The sequence below is a fragment of the Dermacentor albipictus genome, chromosome 1, assembly GCF_038994185.2.
Source record: "Dermacentor albipictus isolate Rhodes 1998 colony chromosome 1, USDA_Dalb.pri_finalv2, whole genome shotgun sequence".
Lineage (NCBI taxonomy): Eukaryota > Metazoa > Arthropoda > Arachnida > Ixodida > Ixodidae > Dermacentor > Dermacentor albipictus.
This window is the reverse complement of record NC_091821.1, coordinates 52,455,772-52,476,453: the sequence shown is the minus strand read 5'-3', so window position 1 is coordinate 52,476,453 and position 20,682 is coordinate 52,455,772. Positions and strand designations below refer to the sequence as shown.

At 47.5% G+C, this 20,682-nt stretch overlaps 1 protein-coding gene across 4 annotated transcripts in view; it reads left to right on the top strand.

Annotated features, from left to right (window-relative positions):
* Window positions 1-16,140, top strand: part of LOC135911997 (nose resistant to fluoxetine protein 6-like) — a 187,916-nt gene extending 171,776 nt beyond the window's left edge. For all 4 annotated transcript variants that reach the window (XM_070521067.1, XM_065444373.1, XM_070521072.1 and 1 more), the window contains exons 13-15: window positions 761-950; window positions 13,519-13,661; window positions 13,741-16,140. In XM_070521067.1, coding sequence (XP_070377168.1) covers window positions 761-950; window positions 13,519-13,661; window positions 13,741-14,067 — 660 coding nt within the window. In that variant the 3' untranslated portion in view covers window positions 14,068-16,140. The remainder of the gene's footprint in view (window positions 1-760; window positions 951-13,518; window positions 13,662-13,740) is intronic.
* Window positions 16,141-20,682: the final 4,542 nt, after the last annotated feature.

The following is a 20,682-nucleotide window of genomic DNA, read 5'->3' as shown; positions in this document are numbered from 1 at the left end:
ATTTCGAGCATGCAAGGGACATTCTAGACAAAATCCAGCATGATTCCCGGTGCCGGGGGTTGTTTTGGTGGGCGGCGCATGACAGCACGAACACATTTCGAGGGTGGGGGGGGGGTTGCTGATGCCCCATGATGCCCCCCTCCCCCTGGCTACGCCCCGGCCTGGCAGTAGAGTGTGCAAAAGTGTGTGAACGTGAATCTACAGGCTTGAGTTACTTCTTGGTCATACAAGTTTCTACTCGTCCATGCTAATGCGCGTATAGCTTTATCGTTCGCAAAGCACTCTTAAATTGACTGTTTATTTTGTACGTATTTCTTTTATGGACCAACAGTTTGGGGATATCAACCAGCGACATGCATTTTTTTAGGGATGATTTTAAAATCCTCAGCTTTGCTTTTCTGAACGAAGCATCTTCTTCACCAGTGCTGTTTGTTTTTGTTACCATTATGGACACCATGTAAAAAAAGAAAAGAAAAACGTGCGTGCGCGCATCGCGTCATACACTGCTTAATGCCAACTTACACCAACTTACTAATGTGAGAACACTTTTGGTAAGCGACAGCCCAATGCTGCTGATTTGCTTCAGTGAAAAGCTTGATTGAACTTCATTGAGCACCACACACACAGAGCGCGCGCTGTAAACAAGTACGTAAAAACTGTGTACTATCCGTACCGTACAGTTTAAAGCACGTAAGGCGTACAGTGTGCACTCTGACCACGGTGAACAGGTCACGCAATGTCGAGCTTGCGGCGCGTGCAGGTAACCTTGGCCGCTGGCTGGCTGATGGCGATCGTGCTGTGCGGCTCTGCCGTGTTCGTTGCATACCCGTTCCGGCGGGGAGACACGGCCTTCCATCCCCTGTTGTCGGCGGTGTACGCGGGCTGCCACCGGACCCTCTGGACCGTAGGCGTTGCCTGGGTGACGCTGCTCTGCGCTACACGGCAAGCAGGTACACAGCGCCGTTGTCCCTAGGGCACAAGAAAGTTGCAGCACTTCACCTGTTACAACATTTTTGCTCTGCCATTGCACATATAAGAAAACACTTAATATTTAATTCACCATTGCTATAATTTACTGCCGGATTGTCACGTTATTATCATTTTTTTACCACAAAACGACATTTTTGACGCTGGCGTATGATGACGAATATTTCTTTAGCTCTCACCAATTTCCCTCTCACTTTTAATTTTCGTCAACTTAACGTAGCATACAAATAACTAGTTTGTGTTTCTTGCTAGATGCTTTCATCAAGCATATTTTCCGATCTCTGCGTCACATACAAAAAAAAAAGAATTAACAAGAAATAACAACAAACTTCATTATCTAGCAGTAAGCTTCACTGTACAATAGAAGTTCTCGCAGAGAAGCCAAACTTCCCAGCTGGTTCTTCTCGTGCGTCTACAGAAATATTCACTGATGCGGCTTCCCGAGGAAAATAAGAAATGATGATGACGACGGAACTTTATTAAGACCAGACGAAGTTGCTTGGTCGCCTTCCTTGCGGGTGGTTTCCTCAGTCCAGGAAGCCATGTGACCGGATCGCCTGTCTTGGCTAGCTAGCATGGTTGAGGCTGATGAGCTGCGTCTCCCACTGCTTTAGGGTAAGGATAGAGAGGATATCCGTGTTTTTGTCGCATTCCCATACCATGTGGCACAGTGTGTGGGGCGTATGGTAGAATTTGCAGTCGTATTCGTAGAGTGCGGGGTAAAGAGAGGATACTTCGTGTCATGTGGGAAAGTGTTGGTTTGTAGTTGTCTGTAAGCTATGGCGTCCTCTTTTGAGAACTTCGGGTGTGGCGGGGTATAAACTCTTCTTCCCAGTCTGTGGTGTGCGAGTATATCCGTGTATCTGCGCAGTATGGTTTCGTCTGGAGGGATCGTTACTCGGTCTCCCAGCGAGACGGCCCGGAGAGTATGTTCTCGGGCTGCAGCGTGGGCTGCCTCGTTGCCTGCCAGGCTGGGGACGAGTGTTCCGGTGTCCAGACTATGCATAGTTCGAGTAAGGGATCTGTCTAATGGTGGTACGCTGTTTCAAAGCCTGTTAAGATTGTGACGTAGTCTGTTGAATTATCCGTGGTGGCTGTTAGGGCTATTGCTACCTTTTCCGCAGTGTCTGTGCCTGCTGCGCGTACCGTCGGCCGTTGCAAGTTCTTCCTTTAGGTTGTTTACTACACTGGAGGCGTACGCCTATCTACATCTGTATTTGGCTGCATCGGTGTTTCTGGCCTTTTCTTCTTTACTGTAGCAACTCTGCAGTGCGCGCTTTCTTACCTCTCTTCTTGCTGCGTGGTGCTCCGTGTGCACGTATCAAGGGAGAGGAGAAACTTGCGTTTGGTTGCAGTGGGATTCACTGCTTGCGGGTTGGTTCATCTTGTCGTATCCCAGCCAGCGCGAGCTAGCCCAGCCCATTGTCGTGAGTTTCAGGCGTTATAATTGGCTGGTGCGTTGCGCTTTGGTGAGTACCTGCCACGTGTTGCGTAAGCCCAATTGGAGGAGATTCTCCGTGGATGTGGTGGGGGAAAGCCCCATGCCGAGCTTGTGTGTCTTGTGTAAGAGGATTACCAGCTTCTCTCTTTCGCTGTTATTTAAGCAGAGGAAAGGCGCGCTGTACATGATGTGCCCGATGACGAGTGCGTGCGTGAAGCGAAGCGTGTCGTGTTCCTTGAGGCCGTGTCTTCGGTTGGCCATTCTCTTCCCGAAGTGCATGATCATATGTACTTTATTTCTCGTCCGAGCGAGGAGAGACTGGGACTAAAGGCACGAATGCCTTTAGTGCATGACTGGCGTGATATAGTGCATGACTGGCGTGATGTTCTCTTGAAGTTTCTGGATTGTTGGCAAGGTGACTCCGTCTCTCTGTAGAGGGAGTCCAAGGATGCGGAGGGTGGACACGTTCTTGATCGCCATTCCGTTAAGCATGACTTCGGTATCGGGCGTTGCTTGAGGCGGTCTTTTTCGCGTTCGTTGGCGCAAGATGAGGAGTACCGATTTTTCTGGAGGACAGGATATGCCAGTTTTGGGGAGGTAGTGGCCAGTCATATCAATGGCCTTTTGAAGCGCGCCCTACAGTTCTCTGGCCGAGCCCATGCTCGTTGATATAACATAATTATACAAATAATTTAAGACTAATAAGAGAACCAAAATATATCGGTACATGGCTTAAGAGCGAGCTAATTTTATCGCAAAGCCGGAAAAATTACGAGCCAAGGTCGCTGCTGTAAAATAACGCGGACATCTCGCAATCAAAACATTTTAGACGATAAAAGCAGGCACGAAGTGTCGACAGCTATACCATTTACAAGAGTTCCAACCGGCCTGGCACGCTGAATACATCCACACCAAGTGTGAGCTATGCAAAACATGGACCTCTGTCGGAAGTTGACGCAGTTATTGGTTAATAGTAAACGTAAATTAGGAGTAAAATTGAGCTGACAGACAGAGACGGCGACGGAAAAACGAAAGAATGGAGAAATGCAGAGAGGTCAACTAAAACAGAACATCTGGTTTACTACCTTACATCATGGGAGGGTCAAGGATGAGCAGGTTCAAACATAAGAACGAAGAGATTTGCCATTTTTTAGGAGAAGAGCACGCGGCTCATCTTCCTTTCTTCATTCTGGGCGAGCATAGCCATCCCTCCAGGATTGACTGTGCAGATCCGACAGTTCTCCCCATGCCCTCTTACCAAGGTTGCACGAGGCGTGGTATGAGATTCCGTAGAGTCCCGGCAATCACTAAAATCTGCAAAGAACGAAAGCCGCCTCAAGCTCCTCCATGGTAAAAGGAAAATCTGCGCGGTGATCATGGGAGCTAAGCTGAAAGATGGGATCCAAGCGTGCGGTAACCCCTTGTTGCCCAGGCTATCGCAAAGTGAAACTACTACTGATCGTACTGTTCAGGCGAGCTCACAACCAGCACCATCCAACAAATCGCAACACGTTGCTATCAAGATAGCGCTCGGGCATACAGGCACCGCGCAATCCCCCCCCCCCCCCCCCAAATATTCTCAATTACCGATATTGCAGGCTATGTGTATATTAGAAAGTCCAAGGCGGCCGTTACCAGAGACAAGACGATTTGTCACAATTGTTCACACGCCTGCTTGCATCGACATATTGTACAAGAATGTTTAGCCATGAATGGCGGATGAACAAGGGAAGCCTCAAGTTAGAGTCATAGTTTTGACAAGTAGTCAAAGCGTTGGCTCCAGCCTCAGGCTTCGATTGCTCGCCCACCTGTTGATCATTTCAGGTGATCATCGTCCTGTGAACCCTTTGTTTTGTTTGTACACGCATTAGCCACTTTATGAAGACGACAGACAACTGAAATGGCCTGACACCTTGCCGTTTACGCGTGTTTTCAGCTCGTTTCCCCGTACAAAGCGTCGCAGCTTTGCTTTTAGACTAGGTGACCGCTGGTTGTGAGCAGGGTCAAGAATGAAGCTCACTGAACAGAGTAACGGACTTAGCATGAACAGGAGGCGTGAGTTCGAGATGTTCCCACAAATTGCTACAGCGGTGGTTCGGCGGAAGTCCGCGGGTGATACGCGTAAATGTTTGACATTATGTTATCGGCAACATTAGGAAATATTGATGAGTTTAGGACGGCTTAATTTTTTTAATAAAATCCGTTCGACTAAAATTACCTAATAACGTTCCAACTTATTAAAGGCTTGAAAGGAGCTAACACTTTTCGGACGCCGTATAGAGAGTATTTGACTAACTTGTACCTAGCCGTCTAAAAAAATAAAAAAAGAGGTGCACGCTACGGGAACGCAGTGGACGAACTATTGTTCACTGTTCTCTTGATCAGCTCAGACTATTATTCTTGATGCGCTGAATTTACTTATTAGAATATATATGTCAGCTAAGTTTCTAACTATCGACTTATACGCAAAACTTTCAAAGCAAATGTTGGACAGCATTGAGTAATATCCTAACGTTTTTCTTGTTTCATAGAGAAACCAGCTGTGGCTTTCATTTTTGCGAGTTAACGGAGGAGACGCTTGCGTGCAGCGATGTCAGTGACCTCAAACATGCTTCAAACGAACGATCGATGTTGCAACGCAAACAGAATGCATGAATAGGCCGTAAGTGACACTGATTGATCGAAAGCAGCGGTCTTTTGCTTCAATTATGCCAAGATAGCTTGCCTGCTAGAGTGGTGTGGCCATGAGAGATACGAAAATGAATGTGCGGCAACCCTTCAGGCTGCGCAAGTGATTGACAGACTGCGTCCGTATGGCCGCAAATCACGACCGTCCACCTCGGAACCGCTGTTTTCCCTGACGGCCTATTAATACGTTCGGTCTGCGTGCAACATGGTTTGATCACTCCATGCTTGTATGTGGGCACAAACGCCGCTGCGAACCCGTGAGTAGTGCCATGGTGCTTTTTCCCCCCCAGATTTTGTGCATTTTCTTTGAAATCGGGAAACATTCGTTAAATCAAAGCTATCTTTGTGAAAACAAATCGATTGGGCATTCCTCAATATGGTCATCCAGTTTCCTAGTGAATACATCGCGTATGAATGTATACTGTAAATGTTCATTAATTGTTGTTGATATTGGAAAGGTGTTTATTAGGCACCAGCGTTTGGGCCAACCATCAACGCAGGGCACGGACTGTCAGCACGAGCGGCGTTCCCCGAGAACAGTGCTGGAGAGCATGACCAGCTACAAAGTGCTGGAGAGGATGGCCCACTGTAGTGTACCTCTTCTTCGTTAGATTACCCTCGGGAACGAAAAGGGAGCCGTTCGGCGACCTAACAGCTCCTCACTGTGAGTGGATCATGCACGGCTTGAGGCGTTTGCCGTTGACAATGTCTCGTCCTCGATGGCGCATGTCCGGGCACGGTTCAAAAGGTTCGATCACGTAGTTAACGGGGGATTCACGTTCGACAATATGGTGTGGGCCTTCATACTTGGGCAGTAGTTTTAAAGAAAGCCCTGGTGCAGCGGAAGGAACGCAAAGCCACACAAGCGCTCCAGGAAGGAAGGTGGGTGCAGAGGTAGTGTCACCGCGAGTGCTCCTCTGGCGCGCTTGGTCATTGGAAGTAAAGGCCGGTGCTAGATCACGGCACTCTTCAGCATGCCTTGCCGTGGCAGAAGTGGGCGCACATTCACATGCATTCAGCCGGTGTAGTAGAATTGTGTTGATCGTGTGCGACGGCTGCCCACCATACAGTTAGAAAAAGGGGGAAAAGCCGGTGGTGCTCTGAGTGGCGGTGTCGTACGCATAGGTTACGAAGGGCAGAATGACGTCCCAATTTGTGTGGTCGGAGGTGACATACGTTGCAAGCAAGTTGCAGAACGTACGGTTGAAGCGTCCTGTAAGACCATTGGTTAGAGGATGGTACGTTGTGATTGTGCGATGAACAACGTGACACTCATTAAGAATGGCTTCAACTACTTCGGATACCGCTGTCGAAGGCGTTGATAAGTTTTGAAAACCCTCCGAGTGTGTACACTGCGGATCGGCGTGGAAAGCTGCGCATATGTCGGAATGGAGACTGCGAGGTACTACTAATAACCATTGGCGCCCGTCGAGGTTATAATTGCGTCGGCAAAGCAGGTTGTTGCTAATGGCGAAATGGTGAGCTTGACGACGCGGCGTGCGAGTGGTTGGTGGGGCTGATGAACCAGAAAGCAAGTCTGTAAGGGAGACAATCCAATGCTTCTTGCGCTGCTCAGACGCCATGGTGGTACGCTCAAGCGAAGAAAGGGTAAAGTGGGATAGTAAGCAGCATGCATTGTCGTCAGGCAAGGGAGAGCGGGAGAAGGCGTCGGCGTCAGAAGGCTGGCGTCCGCTGCGACACATCACGCGGATAACGTAGTCCTGCAGGTGAAGTGCCCATCGGGCAAGACGGCCCGAGGGATCATTCAAGCACTAGAGCCAACATAGTGCATGGTGGTCCGTGAGTACATCAAATGGACGGCCATACAAATAATGCCTGAACTTGATGAGAGCCCAGATGATGGTCAGGCATTCTTTTTCCGTCACAGTGTAATTGGTCTCAGCTTTCGTAAGCGTACGACTTGCATAAGCCACAACATATTCAGGAAACCCCTGTTTGCGCTGGGCAAGACCTGCGTCGAGGCCAACAACGCTGGCATCTGTGTGCACCTCGGTAGGGGCTGTCGGGTCGTAATGGTGCAAAATTGGTGGAGACGTTAGCAAACGACGGAGCTTTGTGAAGGCCTCGTCGCAGTCGGGCGACCACGAAGTGAGGGGCCCGTTGCTTCTAAGTAGCTTCGTCAGAGGCGATGTTATGGCGGCAAAATTGCGAATGAAGTGTCTGAAGTAGGAACACAGACCGATGAAACTGCGCAATTCTTTGACGGACGCTGGCTTAGGGAATTCGGCGACGGACCGAAGTTTGGCTGGATCGGGAAGAATTCCATACTTGAATACAACATAACTTAGAATTCTCATCTGCCGAGCAGCAAATCGGCACTTCTTGAGGTTTAGTTGTAGCTCTGCGTTTGTTAAACACGTTAAAACAGACCGGGACGGTTGAAGGTGCGTGGTGAAGTCAGGAGCAAAGCAACGTCTTCAAGATAGCACAAGCACGTGTGCCACTTCAAGCCGCGCAGAACTGTGTCCATCAAGCACTAAAATGTTGCGGGTGCATTACAAAGTCCAAAAGCCTTTACGTTAAATTCATATAAGCCGTCGGGTGTGACATAAGCTGTCTTCGGTCGATCGGTGCCTGCCATGGGTACTTGCCGATACTGTGAGCGCAGATCTAGAGATGAAAAGAATTCTGCGCCTTGTAGACTGTCAATCGCATCGTCTATGCGTGAGAGAGGGCACACGTCCTTGCGAGGGATCTCATTGAGGCGGCGGTAGTCCACACAATACCGTACAGGACCATCTTTCTTCGTAATTGGGACGACAGGGGATGCCCATGGAGTGTTGGAAGGTCGTACCACCTCGCGGCGAAGCATGTCGTCGACTTGTTAGTTAATTACACGATGTTCCGCAGGAGATACATGATACGGACGTTGCCGCAAAGGCGGTTGCGGGCCAGTATCGATGCGATGTGTAACAGTTGGTGACCGGCCCAGGGAAGATTGCCCTGCATCGAAAGAGGAACTAATTTCTCTAGAAGGCACGAAAGCTGTGACTGCTGGACTGGTGTAAGGGCATCGGCATCAGAAGAACCGAACACATCACTGGGCGATAGGTCACACGTAGAAACAGCACCGCGTGCACTGGAATTAGTAAAGTAATGGTCATCGGGCACGTCCATAACTTGCACATCTTCGATCGCTTCTACACTGCGAAGACATTCCCCTCGGAGCAGCATCACAGGGTATGGGAACGGGTTGCAAACGAAAATGGTGCTAGAGCCCTGCGTGATGTCCACTGCCACAGAAGGTAGCAGCAGACCTTTCCGAGTGAGAAACCGGTCAGATGGATAGTGCAGCAGCGTCTGAGATTCCGCTGCAGGACATGGGCACGACCGTTGAGGCGTTCGGAGGAATGTGGGTGTCGGCTATGCCAAAGCTTCTCGTAGCTTTGGCATATAGTGATAATGTCTGTCACGGACTGAGGATTCTTGGCAAGTAACATGTTGAAAACATCGCCCTCTATCCCTTTTAAGAGATTTCTCACTTTTCGGACTCCGAAATCGTCGCATTGACTTTCCTGCACAAGTCCAGTACATCTTCAACGTAGCTGGTAAATAATTCACTCAGCTGCTGTGCACGTTTTCGCAAACGCGATTCTGCTCGCAGCTTGCGCACAGCAGGGCGATCAAACACAGCCACAAAGGAGGTCTTGAACGGGGACCACGTCGGAAAGTCGGTCTCATGGTTGTTGTACCAGAGACTGGCGACACCCGCGAAACTGAGCATGTTGCTCAGTTTGGCGGCCCATTTGTTGTGGGCGTTTACATATGTCGTTTTCCAGTCTTCGACGTCGGTGTTGCTCGCGCCGCTGAAAATGGCAGGGTCCTGTGGCGAGGCACACCAAAGCACAGGACCGACTGAGGAGGCACTTGCTGGGATGCGCCTTCAGGCATGGTTGAGCGTAGGGTAGGGGATCGAAGTTCCAGGGTTGACGTTGTACGCCGAAGCAACATCCACCAATTGTAAAGGTGTTCATTAGCCAAGGGCGGTTGGGCCGACCGTCAGCGCTGGAACAGCGCTAGAGAGCTTGACCCACTAGAAAGCGCTGGAGAGGATGAACCACTATAGTGTTCCTCTTCTTTGCTACACTGTATTAATTCAGGATTATCGCAATAAATCCCCACAATTGCACAAAAAGAAACTGAATACACGGTTTTGCTTGCATTTCCATATATTCCTGAAGATTTTAGTACAAGTTAGTTGAAAGCTTATGTACATACGTGTTTGTGAGCAACACAGTGGCGTATAGGCGAACTTCTTATTTATATTTTTGACTTAGATTGACGGCTATCTTTCGGTGGATCAGATAGCAGTGGCCCATGATTTGAAATATATATGCTCGCTGTCCTTCCAGTTAAATGAAAGCACAATGAACAGCAACGCCAACGAGAAACCGTGAAAGTAATAACTGTGCGCCTCCGCCGTCGTGGCGTAGTGGCTTTGGCGCTGCGTTGCTAAACCCGAGGCCGCGGGATCGAATCCCGACCGCGACGGCAGCATTGCAATGGGGCGAAATGCAAAAACGTCCGCGTGCCGTGCATTGGGTGTACGTGAAGGATCCCTCGGCTGTCGAAGTTAATCCGGAGTCCCCCATTAAGGCGCGCCTCATAATCAAATCCTGGTTTTGGCACGTAAAACCCTAGAATTTTGTAAAAAATAACTACGCGCAGGTACAACTTAATCAAGCAATATCGATAATGAGAAATTCGCTGCTTTTCGGTGAGGCAGTCATCTGAATTAACAGAGCAAGCTGGGCGAGTTGGTGACTGAACATGTTCCTAGGGGCGGGCAGCGTAACCCGGACGAAGGACAAAAAGAATTGGACGATTCGAGCGCAGGCTCACAACTGGTTTATTTTTATGAGTGGCAAGATAGGCTGACTTGCACGCGTCACTTCATCACATGATCCCATTCTTTGTATTTTTAATCGCATGTTTGGAGAAAAAAAAAACATTGTTAGTCTGCGCTCGTATCGTCCACTTCCCTTTGTCCTTCTTCCGGGTTGCGCCGCCCGCCCTTGGGAATATCGTCCATCATCTGAAACGACGTGGTTAGACAAAGGTGGAAAAAACACGTGCCACACAACAAAAGCACGATAAGTATCACGTGCATGTCCACTTCAGGACGACGATGATGACGAGAAAAGAAGCTGTGTATTCTCAAAGGCGCTGCACCAGATTTCCCATAGCCTGTAGTCGGCGAAAGCGCTGTTACGGTGTCGTTAACAATTTACACATAAATGGTAAACTTGGACCTTCATTTGGTGCCAGCTCGATCCATTCATTGGGTAATTCACAGGGTTTAAAGCATCAAAGCAAAACATGGTCTCTGGGAAACACCCAAGTGGAGCAGTGCGGATTAACTTGAAGCACGTGCGGTTCTTTAACGTGCACCCAGAGCATCCCCGATACACGAGCGTTCTTGCATTCGGCCTCCGTGAGAATGGAACCCGCGACTGCGTGCTCAGCAGCAGAGCCGCATAGCCACTGAGTCACTCTGAATAAAATAAACAAAAAACAAGAACAAACAAACAAACGAAAGAATAAATAAATAAATAAATAAATAAATAAATAAATAAATAAATAAATAAATAAATAAATAAATAAAAAATAAATAAATACCACTGATTAAGGTGGGCTATGCAATCAGTGTCGTGAATAGCGCAGGAACAACTAGGCATACTACCAAGAGGAGCATCACAATGCATGCAGAAACAAAATTTTCTAGAATAAAGGTAGCACTCGTGTGTCAATTATAGAGCGAAAGAAGGTCCCGCATTAATTAAATTAACCATAAGAGGTACTCTAGAAGACACAGGGCAAAAACAAGCTATCAGCGTAGAGTTTTATGGATATAATTGTCACAATGTCCCTGTGAAACTTCCAGGATTACACCGGGATGCGACACGGATCGTCAGACCGTTCCAACACGAGATGACCTGAGGGAATGCAAGCAAGCTGGACGGGCATGTGTGACCAAAGATGTCCTCGAAGATTAAGTAAAGCATAAAAGAAAAGCGTCTTGATATGGCAAGCGGGACGATCGATCTGTTATTGTGAGGGTATATAGGGAACAGAACGAGGGACTTAAGCCAGCGGCGAATTGCTAGTGGCTGAAGCCAGATGACCTATTCAACCTGTGCTATACGGGCCTCACGATCAAAGCCCCGCGTAAGAAATTGAGCAGCCATCTGCCAAATTGGCTGCAAAGTTGTTTCAATAATCCAGGACAAAGGGGTATGCAAATTCTATGCAAGGGGTACGCAAATTCGTCCAAGGGAATTTCTCATAAAAAACTTTTCTGGGTGTAACGCGTAGCGCTTGTGAACAGAACACGAACTAAATTCAGATGAAAGAAAAAAATCGTAGTAACCTCGAAAGTGTAATGGGTGAATCCAATTTAAGAGAACTGAGGAGGAAGTTTTTATCCAACAAGAATTGCGAGCTGCAAAAAAAAAAAAGAAGCAATACATGAATCACAGTAAAAAAATTCAACATGTTTAATCTGCTGTAAACAGCTCTCGCTAAGGAATAGAGTCAATTTATTTCATCGATTGGCTACATACTAAGTTTTCTTCATTTTCTTGGAGTTTTGAGAATTGGTACCGGATGACGGTGGGCGTTCCCTGTCCTTAGATTTCATAGAAAATGAGGTAGGAGGTTATGATGACTGTAGAAAATAGGCTGTTGGACGAATTGGGCTGTAAAGTGCAGTTGTTTTGTGTGCTCTAATTTTAGAAATTAGCTGCAAGTGATTTTTTCTTTTGTTGTTCCATAGATTCTTGCAGCTTGGCGGATAGGTTCACATTTCATAGCTCCACGTAAAAGGGATGCTTCTACAAAAAATCTGAGGAAACATGTGGGTATGGCTAAGCTAAAAGAGTTGTAATAACAATAAAGAAGGACAAGTGATGTTGCAATGTATATTTGAAAAGGCTGAGATAACAGTGGGACCTGGCATAAATTTAGGTATCTTTCTTCGTTAAAAAATTTGTTGAAAGTTGCTGAATAGCGTAGGGACATGTTGTTTAGTACTCCACGTGGCATATATTTTTACTTGGATTACATTACTCTAAAAACTTGTGAAAACACCGTATTGCCTGCATTTTGGTATTTTCCTAAAAATGCCATACATTCATAGAAATTTCAAAAGGCATATCTTTATAAATCTAAAAACATTTGTGACCTTTAATGGCCTGTAGCAAATAATTAAATACATCAACTACAATAATAATTACTATAAGAATGATAAATATGATGTCATTCTTCAGTAGAATAATTGAGAATCGGATGCATAATTTTATCTTCGCCGGCGCAGGAGCAGTAGTACGAACTTACTGTTTTCCGACAACGTATTGAAGAAATGTCCACATATGGTAGCATATAGCAATGGCAAATTTTGCTTTTGATAGTCCTGTTATAATCGTTTTTTTTCACTGGCAACGTTTATACCAATGTGCAAAATGCGTTTGCCAACGCATTTCCTTCGTAGCACCGTTATCAGTGCAGTAAGAAAGGCGCAAGCATTGCTGACAAAATTTTAGATAGCCGCTGACACGTCTAGGATATTTGGTACAAAATGACCAAACCAACGCTTTCTTGGAGAAAATCGACACTGAAGCCAGAATTTCGGTTTCTGTCGGTGCTGGCAGACCGGAGGTTTTTCCCGTAGTAGCGGCCCAAGCACCATGTCTTGTTAGAAGCACCTTATTCTGCCTGAATTGCTTCTTGGTCCAGTTGTGCGGACGAGCGAATTGTTCGGCTGAAAGTATGGAACGGTAAGGCACGAACTGATGGAAATGCGCACAGTAGGTGCGTGAGCAAGTGTGCATGTACGTGTTGTGTTACAGTGCTTATATTGCTTGTTCGCAGTCCGTTCTTGTTCCCGAAACTTCGTTTCACAATTTCAAGTGCAGGCGGACGTACAAGCTCAACATTGAGCGCTATATTTTGGAAAGCATTGTTCCCTTGTCAACATTCATTATCACCGTACCGCATGACAAGCTCATGTAAGTGCGATATGCAGGCTGGGTTGTTCGTACGTGCAGCCCAGCGTACGCGTGTTTGTTCAAAAGCATCGATCTAGACGAGGTACGAAAGGCACGCCGCCTGAATTCTTGTGTGAAAGCGGTGCGCACTTTTCACCCGTTCGCTGAACGCTTGGTATAGCTACCCTATCAGAAAATAGTACGCGCATGCCGACCGGAGGCATTTACCTACTCCCAGTAAAAGTGCGCGCTTTCGCTATATTACGAGCTTAAGTTGACAATCGCCAACAGCTGTCCATGCGGTAGACGCTTCTCGGGTGTGTCTACCTTATGCATTCGCTGGCACGCTGGCCACATGTATATCGAGGGGACATTCTCAATGGATACGTGTTGCAGGTCTGGTGGGTGAAATGCTGTCGTCTTCTGTCATGACACCTCTGAGCCGGCTCAGCTACCTGGTGTTTCTGCTGCATCCGGTGCCCATCTACGTACACGTGGCCTCCGTGCGCGAGTCCTTTCAGCTGGACCACTACTACATGGTGAGTGTCGAGTGCTGCACGGCGCGCGCCCGTGCACGCGCAGTGACGGCCAATGTGTCGACTTGCCTTTCACTCGCAGTGCACCCTGTACTTTGGCATCTTGGTGACATCCATCCTAATGGCGTACGTGGCTTACCTGACGGTTGAGGCCCCCTTCGCTGCTCTAGAGCGACTTATGCGGTCGCCTCCGAAGACGGCCTCTGGCCGCGTGCAGACGCCGCTACCCACACTCAATACGGAGTCGCCGCCGCAGCAGCAGCCGCAGCAGCAGCTACAACGCAAGGCGTCTGACGGTTGGATGTCAGTGCCGCGATGCGCTCCAGCCTCCACATGTGCTGCACTGAACGGTGGAAACTCGACACTGGCACTGGCCATTGCGAAGACACCCGAATCGAGCCATCTTTGAGGCTGTTGCTGTGAGGCCTTGCCCGATGTGGAAGGATGTTACAGCCTTCACGTGCAGGGCTGGTATTTAGGAGGCTTGATGAAACGTGATGATTTGAAGTTATCGAGTGTTTTCTGAATAGGAAAAAAGTTAATGCAGTCAAAGTGATCAGCTGGAATCATTCTAACACCTACCTCCCTTACATGCCATATGGGTAGTTGTCACACATCGTGGAACGCAAAGGTTAGCACTCTTGTCGATGTTTAAAGAAGGGACTGACGGGAATTAAGGCCAAAGATATTGGTCGGCAGGACACGCGGAGGTCAAGCGAGTGCCCCGGAGTATTTTACCGTTATCTCATGATTCTGCGTGCAGTTTCTTTTTGTTTTTCTTTTTTTTTTTGTAGCGAAGCTCTGCCCCTCTCTGGTTCCGCCAGTGACGCCTGGGTTCTTGTGGAAAAGTCACTGAAAATATCGGGTGAAAGAGTTGGTATAAGTGAACGGCGTAGTCCAAAAAACGTAACTTACAAGTACAAGTAAGCATTCAATCCAGAAACTCCACCATTTTGTGCAAAGTAATACAACCAGATTAAAGAAGTATCAGTGGTATTGAACGCGCGTTAAACTCTTGATCATCTGTAGAAGGACATTACGAAAGTATCATTGTCCAGAGGCTTTGGTGTTTTATTGGCAATGAAACAATTTTCGGTGCCAAGCGGTGGACACGTAGTTTGCGGTGGCATCTGTTAAGCCTGCCGTGGCAAGCCGTCTTTCAGGTTGTCTCAGTGACATGAAGATTCCTTCGTATGGTCATGAAATCGTCTTTAACACGAACATCGCATTACAAAACATAACGTCTCTCAAAAAGATTTGTTTCCACCAGACCAATCACATATGGCGAGTAAGGGGGACGGTGGGACGCGGAACTCGTTGTAAGTGTACTTCAAATGTATAGGAAGACGTCGTAAAGCTAGTTAGCCGCCGCAAAATTGCCAGAAAAAGAATTTGCGGGATTTACAATAAAATCGCATGTCGAACATCGTTCCTCAATACTAACGTAACTGAAACTAAGATGGCAGTACCTTGCTTCTGGAGCAGATACATTAACGGCATCATTTTCAGCGTTTGCGGGCGCTAATCAAACAATGTGCGCGTGGGTTATCACGTTGACACCATAGCTGTGGGGAGGCGATCATCACCAGAGCACCGACGCCGCGTTTTGTTTGCAGCAAAAAGCTCGATAGTGTGATTCAGATGACAGCCGCTTCACCTGGGGGTGATGCTTGGGGTTACACAGTCAGTCTTAGAGGTCAGTTTGCTCTAAAAGTGTACCTCGAATGCATACTTGCATGGCGTTGTCGTTGAGCTAAGCAAAAAATTTTGTTATGGGCTTGAACGACAAAAACATCAAGGGTTCTTCTTCTTATTGTGTGTGACTGCCAGACCGCTTTGTCAAATAAATAAAAAATAAGGGTTTCGTCTCCGGGATGAACTGGCGGAGAGAAGCAAGTTAATAGTTGATATCATGTGCTGTAATTCTTCCGCATTCAACGGTTAACAGTCTGAATTTGTTTTTAGTGTCCAACATGCGGCTGAAAACTTTGCCTGCACTCACTTGAGAGAAACTGTTCGACGAAATATAAACTACAGCCTTTATATGTGTTATCGAAGGAAGACAGAAAACAAAACAATAGTACCTATAAAAGCGAAAATGGGCAGAACTTGCCGCCCTCGCATTTACTGCCGGGTTCAGCCCGCTGTCATAGGCTGAACATTCGCACGCGGCTGTACAAGGTATTGCATAGTACAACTTCGAGTGTGTCAAGCCAATGTTTTCAAGCAACATTTTAACAGAGAGTATTTACCGTTCATGGCTGTACCATATACCCCTCTCTGTTTTGTTGGTATTGTTCTTGTTTACTGTATTTTGCTTGTTTTTAAGAAAAAGAAAAGTTCTGGAATCAACAGGGTATGTGCTTCATAGGACGGTTCTGGCCGAACTTTTCGTGTGCCCTATTGTATGATACGTATATTGCATCACATCGTTTCTTGCATTATCAATGAAAAAAAAGAAAGAAAATAAAGTGTACATAATAATCGGCGCTGTGTAATTAAATATACTTCAACGGGACGAATGTTGAGAAAAAAGACACACAATGCCTTACGTTTAATGAACACCCGATGTGCACACGGGTATCTAGAGCAAAAAAATAGAAGGCACATAAACACGGAGACACAGGACGATGCGCTGCAGTACTACTGATTCGTCGTTTTGCGCTGTAAATGCGAAACTCAGCGAGCATCAACCGGCAAAAAAAAAACAACAACAACAAAAAAATGTTATCTTGTTTGAATGTTGTGACTTTTTTGAGACAACCTCTACAATAGGCTACGGCACTTCTCCAGACGACTATACTACAAAGAGAGCGAGAGAGAGACAGAGACGAAGGAAAGGAGAAATGCTGGGAGCTTAACCAGAACTGAAAATCCGGTTTGTAACCCTGCACCGGAGGAAGGGGCAGGGACAGGTAGAAAGGTAAATACAGATAGAGCACGGACACACGATCAAAGCCGGTCCTGCTCATCGCAGACTATTGCACCACATGATCACGTGTAGCACAACGAACACCATTTAAGGCCGTTTCGTTGTCCCTAAGAGTTGTAGCAGCGCCTTCACCGTCCTCTGCTGCAATGGCTTATGAGAGGGGCATTCGAAAATGGTTTGTTCTGACAATGGTCTTTGTTCATAGCGCGCTGGCGCAGTGGCAAGCGATCGTCTATGTACACCGTAGCGAGGGCAATCACAGAATGGGTTCACGAGTCTGCTGGAACACATAATCATCACACGAGGCGTCGCCTGCGCCCCCCCCCCCCACCTCCCCCATTCTTTTCCCCTATTCCAACCAAAGCGAAAAGCAAAATACTTTGTAAAGGCCACTGCTAGCCGTGACGCTGCTGTTTCAGTTCTTGAAGAGAGCACACAGGTATCGATACCATTGTGACCGTAAGATACTGTTTCAGAAAGTCGAGTGCATGCACGAGACATCACGTTTTCCCCGTGGAAAACCTTCAATTTTTAAAACAACCGACTGCACTCCCTAAACTCTTCGCTCGGCGTCCGCCTACCATTTGGACTATTCTGATGCGAGGCTAGTTTTTTTGTTTTTTTGTTTTTACAAAGTACTGGCAAATAACCGCTGGGTTGGTAATCAACCAAAGTGTGAATATAGGTGCTCAAGTACTTCTATATACATTCTGTTGTAGCTTTGTCAATGAGAGACAGCTGTTTCGCCCACTTGCGCAAATTTTGCAGCACAGTTTTTCCTCTGGCCACAAAATTTGAGTCAGCTGATGTGCACTGTTACTCATTCCGCATTGAAAGAGGACGCGCATATCATTGTCAGTGCAATATTGCCACATTATTGCCGCACTACTTCAGCCGTTGGTTTCCCTGTAGAGTTACTGACAAAAAAAAATCCTATCGATAGCGTCAACGTGGCAACACTCGCTACGGCAACACTTCAGCATTGTGCTGACTCATTGATGGCGGAAGACGGAGAATATATTAAATGTAACAATGGGCGTATTAGCCTCTCGCGTTAATATCAGCGGTAGACTGCAGTTTCGATCAAGGACACAAGGAAACAAGAGTAAAGGCATGAGATAATATTGTACTGTGGGGCAGTCATGGCGAATGTATTGAAGTCTCTCTTAGGCGCTGCTGCCGCCAGGTACTCCCTGTCGGTCCCTGCGTGGGAGACGCCCACTGCGCGCTGACGTGCATCCTGCAGGACCTTTATTAAAGTTTCTCCAATCTAACCTCTTAGGTTAACATTTTACTGCGACAGTAGTTAGAAGCTCGCAACTAAATTACGCCGACGACAAGGGTCACCGTCGTGATCATCGGGCAACCTTCTGATCTTCATTCTCGCCGTGGTTCAGGAAAACAGAAAACACCATCAACCGCTACTGCGCATCGAACTTAAGTCCCTGCGGCAAAACACATTTAGGCGCACCAACTGCACCATCGCGCAGCTTTGTGGTCTGGCAATTTGTGCGAGGTTTTGCGCCGCACACAGACTCTGAAATAGGCTCAAGTTGAAGGGAACTGCTTCACTCGGGCTACAAGAACAAAATACAGAAAAGGACACACACGACTCCCGGAAAAGTGCAAACTAATAACTGTTTCTTCTACACCGTCAGGAGGTATATAAATGCACTGATATCAGCGTGTCAAAACAAGACACGTGGTACAACACAAAACAGAGAGAAAAAGAAGACTAGAAGTCAAGCTATGAAGCACCAAGAGAGAGAGAGAGAGACAACTTTATTGTCGCTCAGTGGATTACTGAGCAGGTCACCTCAGTCCAGGCCGCCTCTGTCAGCGTGCCTTATGGCGGACGAGATGTACGCTGCCAGGTATTCCTGTTCCCGATAGGTAGTGATTGTAGTCAGCTTCCTGGGGTTTGGTGGTGGAGGACGGAATATCCACAAGATATGATTGGTGTTTGGGCGATTGCCACAGTGTTTGTAAGCAGGGGGCTCTTCTGTGAGACTTTGGAGAATGTGAAGGCGGGCTAGGGTTGGAAGAGTGTCTGTTTGTGCTTTGCGGAGATAGTGCCTTGTTGACGTGTGATGTTTGGGTATAGGGCAGGGAATAAGCGGCGCAAACGCTTGTATGGCTCGAAGGAACGTGAGGCTGTGGGGCTCGTGTGGGTCGATCCAGTGATGATGGGAAGCCGGAAAAGAGTTTCTCGGGCGAACAGCTTAGTCCTTTCATTACCCGGCATGCCCTGGTAACCAGGGATCTAGACAATTTCAACAGGCGAGTGTAAGTCGCATTGCATTTGTTGAGCGACGTCGTGTGGGAGCGAGTTATGTATCAGGCCGCGGCAAGCTGCCATGGGGCCCGTGAATATGAAGGGTACAGAGGCAGTGGAAGCTGAAGGAGCGTGGGTGACGGCTGCTGCTATGGCGTGCAATTTCACCGTGCATGGGTTAGCGGGAGGAAGAATGGCTGTGTGAATGGCATGCGAATGGCATGCGAATGTTGATCTGTGGCAGCTATGGCCGTGTGTGCCTCAGACGTGTTGGTGGGCAATGTAGTGGATGTAGTATGCAGTGCGTTGGGTGCGTCGTGCTGAATCTAGTAGCGGATGCATGTGGCAAGGCAGTGGTGATATGTGAAGTTGTGAGCGAGTAGCACTGTGCAAAGTTTCTTCGCGTAGAGGGGAGCGGGGGTGGAACATGGTGGCCCAGTTGCGTAAAAATGTGCCGTCCCTGTCGTGTGAAGAGGAGGCGGATTTCCTGACGGCGTCTGTGGATGGCCACTAATTCGTCAATTGTGATGTGACAACCCATTTCGAGCAGGCGCTGGCTGACAGCATTAAGGGGAAGGCCATAGCCAACTTGGTGCATTTAGGTATCAGCGCGTCCAACTTGGTTTTCTGCTGCTGTGTAAGTAGAGTGTACGGGAGATGGTAGCGGAGGCGGGATATTAAAAGGGCGTCGCAGAGTCTGAACATGTCCTTTTTTTCGTCAGCCCACGAGAGGAATTGGAAGTACGATGGAGCATGCCGAAAACTTGCTCGCCCTGTTTTAGGAGGCGATTGACAGTGGTAGAGCCACCACCATATTGCTGGATGTGAAGTCCCAAGAGGCGAATAGTTTGTGTGTTTTATAGGGAGGCCATTATATTCGAGTTTTATCGTGGTGGTTGCAATAGCTAGTTGTGAACTAGTAGCAGTTCCGATTTGGTGGAAGAACATTGCAAGCCGATTTGGGTAGCAGCGTGATGTATGCGGTTTAGAGCATGTTGCAGGGTGTCTTGTGTGCGTCCCCCCGAGCCGCGAATCATCCAGAGGGTGATATCGTCGTCGTAGATAGTGCAGTGTAAGTCTGGGATGGTGACCAGCGCTCGATGTATGCGGCACATGGCGAGGTTGAAAAGAGATGGCGACAGTACAGAGCCCTGTGGAATGCCGCGTTGGGGATGATCGTAGTTTGGGGATGTGACGCCACCCAAGCTGAGACAGTATGTGCGGCTGGGAAGAAAACAACGGACGTACCCTGGCGCCACAGTTCTTTGCTTGGATCTCCTCTAACATGCTGTCATAATGCACGTTATAAAAGTATTTTCGAGGTCGAGTGGAAGAATTGCCTTCATTTGAGCGGTACTGGAGGTGGCGAATATTGCTTCCTGGAGTTGGAGGACCAATTTAAGAAATAATCTGTAGTAATAATAACTTGATTTGGGCGAGTTTGTTCATCTTGAGTATAGTTTGAAGCAGCGTGAAAAAGACGAGGATAGGAACCGAAATCAAACACATCAGGACGAGCGCTGAACTGCCAACTTGAAAACTTATTGAAGAAACGACCAGCTTTATCATACGCCAAAAGCACCAACAAGAACCACAAGGTTGAAGGGCATGCGTACCATGCCTACAACTACAGGTGTTTATCTAGAACATTTATCTCAAGTCCTGCCAGACACATTTATCGCTGAAATATTTATCGTCTGCTTTAGCAATCCAGTACGCTTCCCTTAGTTTATGAGATAATCTGGGAACATATGACTTGCGCGCAAGAAGTCCCAAGATCTGTGAATTTCAAGTGGCTTCAATTGCAGATTACGTAA